The following is a 15,895-nucleotide window of genomic DNA, read 5'->3' as shown; positions in this document are numbered from 1 at the left end:
GTTCGGGTGATAGTGGATAGACCCTTTGCGGAGTTCCAATTGACCCGGCTTGTTCTTGATTACAGACTCCATTTACTAGGCTTTGTCTCCCATAATTCCTACATATTCACAAATACGTTAAAAAACACCTAAAGTACGGAGACAATACACAACTCCAACATACAAACATTGTGAATACCAAGGACCTTGACTGAGACACGTGAATATTCTATACGCAACTCGAGGCTAGCCTGAGTAACAATGAAGTCTGTCATCAACAAAACACACGTAATTTGGTGAACTTCGACAAGGGTCTATACTTTTGGAGTTTCAGTTTACACTTGAGCGTACTGCCCCATACTTTGTATTTATGTACCACCCGGTGAAGTACAAGCAGGGGCCATTTAAAAATACACACTCAATCCGTATTGAAAATAAACTGGGGCCTGGTATTCTTGATTTTCGTGTGCATCTTTGCTCTGTTTGCCTGCTTTCTGTCGCTTTAGCGTCAGCAAGCGCGGTTCGTTTTAACTAATAAGCACTGTTCTCGACACTTATAAACTTTGCTAAATTATTCTAACTATATACTATGGTTTTATTTTCCTCAGTACATCTTCTGTAGCAATACAATCTTGGTTTTAAACACTCGTTCAATTTAATAATTCCTCTTATTTCCTCAGATTTAACAATTTCAATAACGAAGCTATGTGTCCTGATATTGTGTTTCGATACTATTTCTGAATTACCAGCAGTATTATATGACGTCCACATCCGGAAGACGCCCCACGCCTGCAGACAATGTGCAATTGCGCTCTTTGTGACATGGCAAACAATTTGTTTGGCACGTGCATGTGGAATCTACTACTTACTGATGCTGTCATGGTCAGTGTATTCACAGTGAATGCTGCGCATGAGCGGTGCAATACATCGGTATTCACCAACGACTAACACTGACGTTGATCTGATGACGACAGTTGGTAGACTGGACTCCAAAGACCGACTCATTACGAATATTGCGCAATCCATGAGCGACAGTTCCATTTCACGCAGTTTTGCTCCCGATGCAAAATATCAGCCATGAAGTTTTGGGCCGCTAAAGACAGGGCCATCCCTTGGAACTCACTGATATCGTACCTGTTTGGTTAAGAAGTGGTGATAACGATAGAAGGCGCAAAATCCCATTCACTGGCAAACTCATTAAACAGTGATTTCGGCAACTTTAGCGTGTTAGGGGGATCTAATTAGTCCAAATTGTCTTTAATAATAATGATCTTCTATAAAAGGTCTTTATATCCTTCATTAAAGTTTTTTTTTGGGCGACGCGCAATGACCCAACAAAATTAAGAATGTTAACATCATCGCAGGTTACATCTTTCCCCCGCTCGTATAGCATAAATAAATAAAGCCAAGTTTTAAGTAAGCTGAAATAGCATTTGTATACGTTTGTTGTAGCTGACCTAAAGCTACCATAAGTTGAGACCAGCAAGATTATGGTTTAATTATATGTTAAATGTTTCAAGTACCCCGGCTCGATCAAGTTCACTTTCAATGGCCTTTAGGCGTTCGCTGCCTTGTTCGCGAGCAGTCCCCCATTTTATGCCATGAGTTCCGTGCGCACTCGCTCACCATGGTGACGTCATTCGAATGTTTTGAGGGCAAAATATCGGAAAAAACATTTTTCACTTCTTTTAACTAGAAAATCTGTCTCAGAAACCCCTTTCGATGACCCCCATGTTTTCGTTGTCTTAATTCAAAATACTACTACCAAAAATCTAAAAAATTTCTGTAAATTACAAAAGATTTTGATTGTGAGGAGAATATTGACCTAAATCTAGGGGGAAAATAAACGCTGTTTAACGAATTCAAATTGCACGCATTTGACTTCTCGCACGAGAGAAGTTTCATCAATCCTTATCCTAACTCTTACCACATGCTCTTAATTCAGAAATGCTAAACAACGTATATGTGATGGTTATGATTTGCTTGGGCTGCAATTTGTTTCTTTTTTTTTCTTTTTCTTTTCTTTTATATTTTTCCAAAGTGTTTCTTGATCCCTCAGTTACTCTATAGCGCGGGTTTTTTCCCTCGATGAATACCAATAATTTCATAGCGTTTAGCAAAACGGATTCTGTGACCCCCGTTTTTTCTATTTTTTGTTTGTTTGTTTGTTTTTTTTTTTTTTGTTTTTTTGTTTTTTGTTTTTTCATTTTTTTGAACAGAATATGGTTGGGGTATGTTTATGCGAAATTTAAAAAATTTCGGATGGGAACTTTATTTCACCGCAAACGTCCTAATAGACAAAGAGAGAAAGAATGATACGCTTGAGAATGCAAACTGTTTTTTATCACATTTAGCTACGTCGTTGCAGGCTAAACACATTACACATTTGCTCTTCTACAGCCTTTCCGGAGTCGTAGAAATGCAGCGTTAATTATAAATATTGGACTGATTTGGGGAACGCCTCATCAGTGAGTTGTAATTATTGCATCACGAAACAAAAGATATTTTAAAATGAACACGACAATTATGGTTTGCTGTCACTCCTCACTATCAGCAGGCGAAAAAGAGACCATAGAAATATCCAAGCGCCCATGATGCAACGCGTTCGTTAACTCAGGAAAGGCTAATAAGAATAACTACCGTGTTATAATAAATACTGTTTTATATTTCAGTGCTTTTTTCCTGACACATTGAGTGTTTCAAAAAATGCAAACGAAAGAATAATATGGAGGGAGGGTGCTTTAGATAGACACCTTTATTAAACTTAAATAAAATAACAACAGGGTAGTCCAGTCAATGCCAAAATGTCTCTGCTATCAAAAGGAGCCCTGTTAATTCCAAGAGCTATGTTATCAAAGGAAGCTTATCCTGTTATCAAAAGAAGCCTGTTATGAAAAGGAGGCCCTGTTATCAAAAGGAGAACTGTTATCAAAAGGAGCCCTGTTATGAAAAGGAGCCCTGTTATCAAAAAGGAGCCCTGTTATGAAAAGGAGCCCTGTTATGAAAAGGAGCTATGTTATCCAAAGAAGCCCTGTTATCAAAAGGAGCCCTGTTATCAAAAGGAGCCCTGTTATCCAAAGGAGCCCTGTTATCCAAAGGAGCCCTGTTATCCAAAGGAGCCCTGTTATCCAAGGAAGCCCTGTTATCAAAAGAAGCCCTGTTATCAAAAGGAGCCCTGTTATCAAAAGGAGCCCTGTTATCAAAAGGAGCCCTGTTATCAAAAGGAGCCCTGTTATCAAAAGGAGCCCTGTTATCAAAAGGAGCCCTGTTATCCAAAGGAGCCCTGTTATCCAAGGAGCCCTGTTATCAAAGGAGCCCTGTTATCAAAAGGAGCCCTGTTATCAAAAGGAGCCCTGTTATCAAAAGGAGCCCTGTTATCCAAAGGAGCCCTCCTATCAAAAGGAGCCCTGTGCTAACTTATTTTCTAAATTGTTAATACGTTTTCAGTTGTTATCATTTAATGATGCACTAGAGTACATAACATCTATCCATGAAAAAGTTAAATAACACAATTGTAACAATTAGTGCAAAGTTTTGTAGGCCTTCGTACTAATTTGTGCAATTCACTTACGAATTTTTTCACACATATTTATTGCATGCACTCCGTTGACTGTAATATGTAAATTTTGTCATATTTTGGTCGAACGTGACCATAAATAGTCCAATAACTGGAGTATATTATCGTACGTAATTTTCATTATTATAGATATTTTGTATCAATCACGTAATACTTTATTCTTAACCAATCTTTCGGAGATACAAAACATCTATAATAGTGCAATAACTGTTTCCTTACTAATGTATTTAACTCAGCCACACCTGCCCCCTACCTTAGCCACTAGAAATAGAAAGGTATATGATTCATCGTTATGAATCTCCACATTATCTTGTTTGAAATCTTGTAACTAGTTAGCTAGTGCTACACGTGAATGGTAGGATGTAAAGCTGCTTTAATAGTTAGCGACGGTCGCTTGGAACATATTGGTCATATATCATCGGCATCTGTTCGTTTACGAGTACTTCAACTCACCTTCATTTTTATCAAACTCTTCAACAACCTCCAGGCTAACACAATCATATCACAATACGCCAAGTCACAGGTCAACTTAAATTACACTCTGGCGAGCTTTTCAGAAGGAACAAAACTGAGAGATATTATAAGAGATAAATGCCTCTGATCAAAATTCTAGAGCCCCCCAGACCAGAGACGAAGCAAAACGACCCTAGATTTCCCTTTCCCTCTAGGTTACCTGTCTTATTGCCTGACATGTAGACATAATGCATGCATCTAGTTCTTTGATAAATATATTAACTAATGGTTCGGTTGAATAACAGGTATATTTGAACATGTATTCTGGGATCGGTTAGATAAACTTTTTCTTGATAAAAAATGGAATGTTCCAAAACTTTTTGTTAGTTTTTTTTTTTTTTTTTTTTTTGACATCAATTAATAGAATGTGTTTTATTATTTCACACTATAAAACCTTCATCAAATACCAATTCAACAAAACAATTTAAGCCACTAGTTTTTATTTAATGAACAGTCTTCAACTGTTGCTTTCAATATGATCCCAGCAACATCATATTCTCACGCGTTTATTGTTCAGAATCAATCTGAATGAGCAATTCCTTTTAACTCAGTAAGAAAACAGGAAGTCCTGAAAGGTTTTAGCGCATTGTTCTTAAAGAAAACTGTCTTGGACAGCTGTACTGCCAAACTGAAGCTTTACGAATTGAATTGACTCATGCAGGTTGATGTGCCTTTTTGTCCATGAATAGCGACGTTAAATTCCCAGTAATTTTTTAAATCTAAATTGTGCTTTGTCTCTTTATGCGCACCGTAAGCATTAGAATAAAACATTTGGCCTTGAGGAAATGAAAGCAGTGGTTGCTGGATGTTCAATTGACAAAAAGATTTCTCCTCCAGCAACCGTATTCAGCTTAGGGCAGCTGCCAGAGTTTGATGAGAACTTTATATTTTGTCAATAATAAGTGCGAAATACAATGTCGAAGGTTTTAACCCAATGAAAGCTATACAACCTAACTCTTTGAATTTGTGGCTGATTTCATTGAAAGAAATCCTTGAATGAGAGAGAATGTAACTCAGTAGCTTATTAACTTTTAATAAAACAGTAGTTGTTATATATAAGGTTATTTGCTGCTTCAGTTCATTAACGGTTGCAGTTTCATTTTTTTGCAAGCGTCTTTTACGTTATTTTATTTTTCAATCAGCAGAATTCACAAAAGACGCCTTATCGCAAAAACACAATCACAAAATATATTTTCGATTGCGTTTGTCTCTTCAATAAATTAAGGAAGTTCTCTCCACATGAAAAGTTGAAAACATAACAACACAATAAATTTCATTCATTTTCATACCGTCTTGTAGGTAGCTGATATGATTATAGACGAACAAGATCACATAGAAAAAATATTTTGGGCAAAACTGATCGATAACCGATATCTATAATAACAAGCTAGTTATTATATAGTTTGAAGTTTACGACTACTTAAAGGCTCTTTGACCGAGCTTGATCTCTCATGAGATAAACCTTAAATAATAAGCCTAAAAATACTATACGCTTTTATCTTTTTTATTCTACTTTATGAACATTGTACAGACTGAATGTACCTAACTCTTAATAAAGGATTCAAGAATCAAATCGCAAAGTCTAAATACATGAGATTTTGAGAGCAATATCCAGTGGTTTAGGAATTTCTCGCTGAATATTTTCGTATGATAATTGATCTTATTGAAAGTAACAGTCAGCTTTGGGATAAAAAAAGCGAAAATGACAAAAATACTATTTTAGAAACAAAAGGTTTATTTGAACAATTGTCATCTTATGGAAGTCACTGTCCAATCAGAATGCTCGAATCACCAGATGTTTTTATCTTAATGGCAAAAGAATAATATAATTCTCTCGCGCGCTCTTACTGGTGCCATATGTGATCAAGTACAGCTTTCCCACCAAACACGGCTACAAAACGTGCTCACGAGTCAAAGAAACACCAGTTAACACTAAAGAGTTGAACGACTACTTACAAGTAACCTTCAGGAAATCTTCATCTATTAGACTTGATCTAGTTAACGTTCTGCGAATCGTCGTTTCACATAAGGATTTTTCCATAACTTGTTTGATCTAAATGTGTATTTCTTGATCCTTTCTTACTAGAGAATTTGCCGCACTGGTTTTGAATACATTACCAGTTTCCAAATCTTGATTTTTTGCTTCAGCTGAAAGTGTGAAATTTCAAATCAATTGAAGACAACGTATACACGGATTATCGCCAACTTGTGGTCCAAGAACTGCTTTAACACAGATAACAAGTTTGTGGCTCTATCAGAGAAAATAGGTCAGCTATCTTGGATACTTGATGTGCTTGAAAGAATCTCTCGCAAATTGAAGAAGGCAGTATATTTGTATGAAATACTCATAACGACGTGGTGTGTAAACTTTTGGGCATTTCTTAATAATGGCCTTTCAGTTGGGGAGTACAACACGTTTAAGACATATGAATTATCCCGAAAAGAGAACACAGTGGAACCAAACAGAAACATCCTCACCAGTGCCGTTACACAAAAACCCACAGTTTACTCTAGATGGGAATGAAGAGAACGTACTTATGAGTCAAGGGCAAACAGAAAAGGGAAATCACTTGGTTACAAATCAAAGGAATGAGATCTTGTCACCAAGTATGGTACCTGGTAACTACCGAAACGAAAATACCAGCACCAGCACTAAAAATATTACTAACAATATATCGATACAAACAAACTTTTCAAGTCATCACTTAATTCCACGAAATCTATCCACCGCTTCACAACAGAGTGTCACAATAGAATGGGACGTGCTTGAATCTTTTTCAGAGTTCGCAGCGTTTCTTGAGCTACAAAATCCTATATGCCCTGCAGAACATGTAGATACGCCGGAAAAGTTGATGAACGTTTTAGCTTGGGATTTATGCGTGTAGCTAGTGGCGTGAATTAGAAGACTTGGATGATCATGCGATTCATTGATAGGCGATAAATGGTGTATAGTTTGAGCTAAATATTGCTTGCTTGTGTCTTTATTGCGTACGTAAAAGAAAAATGAATTGTTCATTGTAATGATTTATACATGGGCCAATGAAAACAGTATCTAACTGGGTATTCATTGTAATAACAAACGGTCAAAACAATCAAAAAGTGTGATATTTAAGAGATTCATCTTGGGTGTCACTATTTCTACTCTTTTAATGTCTGTTATAAAAAAGGTTTTACGAACAAAAATAATGCAAGGTTCAAACGAATAAACGATTTTTAAGGCAAATGCTTGTTTTCATGGTAATATTTTTAGAGCCGTCATGGAAAGTAAACTTCATTAAATATTAAATGCAGCCTCGTGTATGTTAATGATTTAGCATGATAATATAACATTCACTCATAACTACATAACAAATACATATATGATGAATCTAAAACATATGATTTTCCATACATAAAGGTCTATATATTGAACTCATATAAAGTGAACAAAATTTAAAGCTTTTAGGTCTCATTTACGGCGCTTTTATCTGGTTTTATTAAGAGCGAATATGTTATAGTATTGACGGACCATATCAAAGCGATTATACCGAAGAAACATCATTAGTTGGCAACTCTCTACCGAGGAATCAGTTAATTGCATTGAATTCAAAACACTTTGTTGAGCAGAAAGGTTTTATCATTCCATACTAAATATCGGCGACCAGGAATTTTTTAATGTGAGCATTTTTTCTTAATTTTTCTTGAGTCTTTTTTTCCCAAAGTAAGTCTGTTTAATGATTACTGAGGAGAGAACTGTGCAGTTAGTTTGTTGGCTAACCGACGATGCCACCTGTATGAGTTGATGTTGACAAAAGCATTCAGAAATGTTCATGCAACATCCGCAAAGGAAAACACTAAACGTGACAAAGGGACATTTGGATTTCATTCACTGCATTTATTTTTTGCTCATATCTCTTTAATCTATGACTTTTGGCCGTAAAATTAGTTCTTTGATATAACCGGAAGAATTGTGTCACTTCCGCAAACCTTCTTTTTACTTTTCCAATGCAAAGACAATAATATTTATTTAGCTTTCTAATCCTTACTAATGTTCAACTAACAAAAAGCCACACGTCTCAATCAGATTTTTTTTTTTTTTTTTTTTTTGCATAAAAACTAAATAATAAAATTTATTCTGTTCTATAACCCAATCTAAAATTAGGCAGACAATATTGGATGTTAGATCATATCACGCGACTCCCAGAAGCTTCAAAATATTTTCTATTCCGCTCAATGGTGCTAAAACGCTTGCTTATTTGAATATACCAATATGAATATGCTAACTGAATCAAAGTCGATAATAAGCTAGAGTATTATGGCGTTTAACTTTCCTAAAAGCCAGCGTAAACGATGTTATATTGTCTTTGACTTACTAGTAACTAAGTTGGAATACAAAAGCGAGCACGGAGTAAACATTAAGTCAGGCAGTTTGACAAAAACAAGAATGCGTCAATATATTAACTTAAAGAACATCGAATGAGTTATGCGGAAAGGTGGGGGGAGGGGGAGGACAACAATGAAAAGGCAAAACTCAATGCACTGGACTATGGTGATGCTCGAAATATTATTTCAAAATTAAAACCACAAATCTTCAAATACATTTTCATAGCGATTTATCTCAGATGATATCAGTCTAATGGTTTTAGGTAATTGCATGATATAAAACTAGATAGCACCAAAAACACATTCTAGCTAGCTATCTAATTCCTGTCGAGCAAAAGATAGATTCTAAGACTTAATGATAAGAATTCAATTCGATTTTCAGTCATCTTCTATCCTTAATTCTGGATGTATGACTGAATTATCCAGTAGAACGTGCATGTATAACCCATGATATCAGCATGTCGCCAGACGCTTCTATAAATCATGTGAGGAAAATTTCTGAATACCCTGGAGCTGTTTTATCACAGCAATTATAACAAACGTTTTGTCTTTGAATGAATTCATGTTTCTTCAGGTTTTCTTTCTGTTCATGAATATAACGTGCGCCTGTTTTGAAGTCACTAATGTCAAGGATGGGTCTGTATTATTTATTTATTTATTTATTTATTTTTACTCAGACTTTAAATTCAAAGTAGTGTATCTTTTATTGTCGATACATGCACAAAAAAAAAAACGCCTTATCTTGAAGGTTTGCACAGTGGTGCCCTAAACACTTTGTATGTCGCAAGGGTTTGAAAAGACGGATTTTCTGATTTGCTTGTTTGTTTTTTGTTTTAGATTTTAAAACTGACAATAATAGCGATATCGCGCAAAGAATTGAATCCATTTGTCTTCCGTCTCTAACCATTCCTTATAATATCATCTTTACCCCTATCAAATTGATCCTTGAGAATACTTAATGATTGGAACAGATAGGAAGAAAAACTAAATGTGACAAAGCTCACTCTCAGCTGTTGTTTGAACAGGTTTGAGTAGCGGAAAGTTCCAAAGATCAATTTGAACAATTACTTCTCGCAAAACTTTGTTCAGAGTGTGTGGATATTCCCAGCGTTGTTACCTAGGCATAAGGAATATCTCTTAAATATTCTTCATCAAAAAAGGTTAATTTCGCTGAAGTATGCGAATGAGAAATGTCAATATTGCTCGGGGCTGAATACATATGACAGTTATTTTTCTAAAAATATTTTTTAGAAGAAATTCATTTGTCTGAGTAGCTGAGTTGAGCGCTGTAAAGGCCAATTTACACGGTACGGCTTACAAATGTTTCGATTACATGCTTCTGTCCCAAGTTTTAATTTAGCACGGACGTCGATTGTTACACGAAGCAGTTCGAAGCAGCGTGTTGTGTGCGACAGTTAGGTGAAAATATTGTATCGTGTAAATATAGTCTTTAAAATATTCACGGTTCAAGTGGCTGAAAAATAACCACGGACCCCTCGTACTGATTTGTTTAAGGTTTTTCATCAAGTCCGTCCTTGACCTGTTTCTTCTGCAAAATCTCTTCCTACTCAGTATGATCTAGTGCTTTCTGAAATTTTTACTTGGTTATACAAAACTGTTTCAGTGGAAGCCATAGTTTTAAATTGATCCCGTCACTTTAGTTTAAAAATTAGAAAAGTAGAAAAACTAGTAAAACTCTGAATATACACTTATTTCAATAAAGTTAGTCACCAAAAATCTTAGAAAGCTGAGATCACTGAGGATCATGGAAATTTCTTAACATCAAACAAGTAAAGCTTTTGATACGATTTGCAGCTTTAGGATGCTCAGGAGAGGTGAGACTGTAACTGGTAAAAGATCTAAAATCCCTCAATAGTTATTAAGGTGGCTGGACCCCCTCACGCTTGACCACTACCTTCCACTTTTGGAACGCTGGTGCATAAACGTGTTTTATCCGATTGCAAATCTTTTTTTTGCACATAAGTCACATAAAGATTGAATTAATGTTTGATGCAGTTTTTAGTGAGATCGGACGTCATAACACGTGATTATGATAAAATATTTGTTTTCGTTTAGAAAATAATTTTAGCCTTGCAGAGCGTTCAACACTAAAATGCTTCGTACCACATAATTATATACTGGATGCCGCCATTTGTGAGGATTTTTGAAAAAAAGCTATTTAGCTAATTATGAGATATTTGAGATTATTTAAATATAGTGCATAATCTACTTCAAAACTAAACAATGGATTTCATACGGCCGAAATTAATATTTCAGAGCTATATATTCACAAAAGTCATTGCTCATTTAGTTTTACTCTGTATCTAGTTTTAAAAGGAACATTTTGAAGGTAATCGACTTATGCGATTTTGTGAAAACGTATAGTGCAGAAGACGGGGTAAACATTTGATGCGCACTTTCATCGCAGCTTTCTAGTCAATCTTACTAGATCTTCCATTATTCTAAAATTCGTTGATCATTTCTCTCAAAACTACGTCAGTATACGAATTAGAACTTAAACTAATATTAAACAAAATTGCAAGACTATTGAACTCATTTAAAGCTGTCTAAAACGAACAAGAAATACAGAAAACATTGATCGCTTCCCAACGATTTGATGCTCTGGGGATTCTATTATTTGCTAATGACCATAACACCAAATTCTTTCGCACCATGCACGGTCTGATCTCGCTTGGCCGCTTTCCGATTTATTCCCGAAGCATGGTAATACAGAGTTGTGACAAACGTCCCACGTTTGAATAAAAAAAACTGTTCTTGAGGTCTTCTTTTGATGCCTTTTTTGCTTTGCATTTACATGTTTTGCAAAAGAAAGCCTCACTTTTGTTAACTAGTATTTCATAAAACTTTAAGCTATTGCTAAATTCTTTCAAAGTAAACTAAAACTTCTCTTTTTGAGCGACTCAAACACTACATGACTTTTGGCACGTACAGGAAGCCCTTCCAATGCAGTTCTCGTTTGACATGCGCTGTTAACTTTACTTTTTGTTGCTTCGCCTCTTTTTAATCTCAATGCCTTGCCATATAATAAATATCTTATTAACCTCGTTTGCTCGGTCCGTACCGTAAGTTATGGATCCTCGTTTTTTCCACTTTTTTATGGCCCGCGCGCTACGCGCTTGGGCCATAAGGCAGTGGGAAAAACTCGGTCCATAACTTAAGGTACGGACCGAGCAAACGAGGTTAATAAGAGCTATATATTCACCTACAGGTGAATCTGACGCGCGATGCGCACGCTCGTTTGTCGAATTGTGCTGCTTGCAGAGAGAAATAGTATTGTAAGAGAAAAAAAGAAATTCTCGTATTACGCTTAAATGTAATAAAACCCATAAATGTAATAAAAATGTAATAAAAATCAACCATAATTGTAATAACAACCATAAATGCAATAACAGTCAACCATAAATGTGATAATCGACCCCACCATAAATGTAATAACCAAGTATTCCGGAGAGTCAAACAAAGTGTTCAATCAACAAACAACTCTTAGCAGCATTGTTTGAGTATTTCGTCAAACACAGTGGGTGGAGTCACATACCACGTGATAGTCTGTGTAAACAGCCGTTTTGGATACGGATGGAAGTGCAAGAAACTGCTGTTAACGCAGGCTTATCGCGTGAACGTGGGATGGTTTTTTTTTTGACAGAAAGAAAATATGATGTAATAGTCCTAAAATAAATAAGTTAATTTAAAACTATTATCGAAATTTTGCGAAACTTTGCTCCTGTTAACGCAGGTTATTCACTTGACCGAGGGATTTGTGAGAAAATATCATGTACATCCTTATGATGATGATGGAGATGATGATGATGATGGTAGTGGTGATAATGATGACTATGGTGATGATGGAGATGATAATGATGATGGTAGTGGTGATGGTGATGATGATGGTGGTGGTGATGATATGATGATGGTCATGATGACTTGTAGAGATGGCGATGGCGGTGATAACAAATGTTACATGACGATGATGAAAACGGCTGCTAAAGGCGTCTTTACATGCTTTCAGCTCGAAGCCGTTGAGCTGCGCCACTGCTGTACTTGCGGTGGTGATAAACGATGCCGTTTTCCTTTCTATGATGATAACTGTAATGATGACGATAATGACGATGATGATAATTTTTTTACTTATATTTATTAGCTTTTATCCCTAAATTTTTAGAATTATTATTGCTAAAAATTATTTTTTTAAATTATTTTGTGTGTGTGTGTGTGCATAATAAGCCTTTTCATAGTTTAAGAATCGAATTCACTGCGCATGCAATTTTATCCCGAATTTCTCACCTTCTTTTGTCTAAACCTTCTTTTGTTCTTAATTAAACAAAAGAAGGTGAGAAATTCGGGATAAAACCGCATGCGCAGTGGAATCGATTCTTAAACTATGAAAAGCCTTATTAAACAGAGCTTCCGTACGTCGTTAGGTTCTCATTACCTTTATTTCGAATCATCATCTTTTTTTCCTTTTAGGTTTGACTCAGCTGCTTCAAAATAGAAACAATTTAGTATTCTTATCATTTTTGTCTTTTTATTTGGCATATAAGAAAGCAAAAGGCGTATTTCATCGGCTGAAATTAAGGTGACATACCACTATCGTAAATGTACATTTATCGTATTCCCAAATGGTCTAGTGGTTAGGATTCAGCGCTCTCACCTAGTCCCACGCCTGGTGTCCTACTAAGGTGAACTCAATGAGAACAGAAATATCATGTAGAACGAAAGGGTAAAAGCTCACTTGATTTTGATTTTCGGTATGTATACAAACTGTGAAAGCATGGGCTATCGATCCTTTAGTCTTTAGGAGCTTTAAGTTAGTGGTGTCAGAAAAGTTGGCACAGGGATAAACTGGCTTGTGGCAGCGAAACGTTCATAGCGACGTTGCTTTTCGATCCTACAAAGTCGACTCTTCCTATCTTTGCGAAGCAGAATTCGCGAAGTGTTGGATTGTTCACCCACTTATAGGAAGCGTGAGCTGGGTTTAGACCGTCGTGAGGAAGGTTAGTTTTACCCTACTGATGAAGTGTTGTTGCAATAGTAATTTTGCTCAGTACGGGTGAAACCGCAGATTCACACAATTAGCAATTTGGACTTGGCTGAAAAAGTACCATCTGTTGGATTATGACTGAACGCCTCTAAGTCAAAATCCGTGCTAGAACTCAACGATAATTAGCTTCAGACGATTTTAGGCGAACATCGATAGCGGCCACACTTGCGCGGGCCCTTGCCTCACAACGTGCCCAGACGGAGAATACCCGCCAAGTCACTAAAAGATATCAAAGTTTAAAATTTCTGGAGTAGCTTTGTTGTTGCGATCTTCTGAGATTAAGTTTTGTTTTTCCACCCAACAGAACATACTCGTCTATGAGAAAACTTGGCATATCTGGGCCTACCTTCGTCCTCTCGGGCGTCGTGAAGCAGGCCCGGATCTCTTGTTCTCTTGGACGATAACTTCTTTACCTTTTGAATTATGATCACTACGTCAATTCCCAACATACACTCATGTCATTGAGGGTTAGGGTTCAAAAGGGGTAATACTATAACCGTGCTGAAAACGAAAGCAAATGATTGGAATTGGGATGTTACACACCGCTAGCACTATTTTTCACAAAACATTGGAGTCACTGGCCAATGTTTTACAGCATTCCCCTATTTAACCCTATCCCTAACCCTAAACCTAACTCTTGTTGAGGAATAAAGACTTTTTTGTATTACTTATTTATTCATTTAGATTTAGATAGATTTAAATAGATATTTATTGAAAATTTTATCGCAGCCCATGGGCTGAATTACGTAATTATGTACAAGCAATAAAAAATATATAATTATAATAATAATGATAATAATATATGAACAATAATAATAATAATGATATAGTAGCAATATATAAATTTGTAATTTGTAGCACTATAATTCTAAAAATTTAGGGATAAAAGCTAATAAATATAAGTAAAAAAAATTATCATTATCGTCATCATTACAGTTATCATTATAGAAAGGAAAACGGCATCATTTATCACCACCGCAAGTACAGCAGTGGCGCAGCTCAACGGCTTCGAGCTGAAAGCATGTGAAGACGCCTTTAGCAGCCGTTTTCGTTTGTTATCACCGCCATCGCCATCTCCACAAGTCATCATGACCATATCATCACCATCACCATCATCATCACCATCATAACCACCTTCATTATCATCTTCATCAACACCATCGTCATCATCACCACCACTACCACCGCAAAAAAAATGTGCGGGCAGGGAAATGTTCGCGTCCACACGCAGTGTGTCGTTTTCGAATCGTTTTCACTATCCGGAAATTTATTCATCCGCCCTGATGCACGCTAGTGTCTAGTCCCTCTGACGGATAGTTTTTCTTATCGAGCATGCGCGAAATCGTGTTTACGTCAGCGTATTCGAAAATTTGCGGATACGACCGTCCACACGTATCCGTATTCGGAGCGTACTAGAAAATTTCCACTCTGGAGACCGTTTTCGAAAATTTTCGAATACGGACACAAAAATTTCCGGACACGTGTGGACGCAACCCGTATCCGCAAATAATAATAAAAAAATAAAAAAATTGCGGATACAAAAGTTTCCGGTTGCGTGTGGACGGGTCTAAGATGTATATATTTACTTCGCCACTAACGTCTCGGATAAATATGACCCCATATTCAATTCACTTCGCCTTCCTCGAATTATATATTGAAGTATTTATACTTTTTTTTAATATTTTTATTGTAATCAAAAAGACGTCAAAGGTGAAAGGTATTTCAAAACGCCGCAATTACTTCGATACTCGTTTTTGATAAAAGCATAACATCTCTTTAAACATTTCTTTATTTGGGACACCCCATAACAAATTCCTGGATCCAAGCCTGATTGCAATAATAGAAATCTGTTTAATACTTTCTTTTGATCCACGCATCCTTTAAGGCAACATCTCATCACTTCTTGGTTGGCATAAAATTACAAAACGAAACAGACGGACACTTGATTCTAGCTCCTCTCTTCATTTACTTAACTTATGAGATCATTTGTGCACACTTTAAAGTATTCATCTTCGATGAAATTTAATAGATACACAAAATTGGGTAGTCGAACATGCTGCGCTCTGATTGGCTGAGGCACTGGTAGTCTATTAGTGATAGACCCCGCTAGGTAGCGAAAAGTGTCGGCCTAATTTCAAAATTGTTTGCCAGTCATTTAATTCACTAATTCAATACTGGGTTTTAAAAAAAAACAATTAGACCTCTCTCCCTCATGGTCTACAAATCAATCCATAGTTCCGACTCCGTCAGACAATAGCAAAAAATTGCCAATTACTGTCGCGGACACTTTAAACATTAGTTGACATTAAGATTGGATCACGCAGTGATCACGTGCTGAGTGTGTGTGGCCACGTGAGAGTGAGATACCTGGACAGGTCAGTTCGGAATCGTTGTGGTTTTTTGTG

General features: G+C 36.4%; 1 protein-coding gene across 1 annotated transcript; it reads left to right on the top strand.

Annotated features, from left to right (window-relative positions):
* The first annotated feature begins 5,914 nt into the window (after positions 1-5,914).
* LOC116293871 (uncharacterized) lies at positions 5,915-7,292 on the top strand. The gene has a single exon (XM_031701372.2). It carries the CDS (start codon positions 6,457-6,459, stop codon positions 6,952-6,954), a length of 498 nt encoding a protein of 165 aa, XP_031557232.2. The 5' UTR covers positions 5,915-6,456; the 3' UTR covers positions 6,955-7,292.
* Positions 7,293-15,895: the final 8,603 nt, after the last annotated feature.

Source organism: Actinia tenebrosa, unplaced genomic scaffold (assembly GCF_029948245.1).
Source record: "Actinia tenebrosa isolate PJP-AT-01 unplaced genomic scaffold, QUT_ActTen_1.0 PGA_scaffold16__25_contigs__length_10494907, whole genome shotgun sequence".
Lineage (NCBI taxonomy): Eukaryota > Metazoa > Cnidaria > Anthozoa > Actiniaria > Actiniidae > Actinia > Actinia tenebrosa.
The sequence above is the reverse complement of the archived record's forward strand: the minus strand, read 5'-3'. Positions and strand labels throughout refer to the sequence as shown.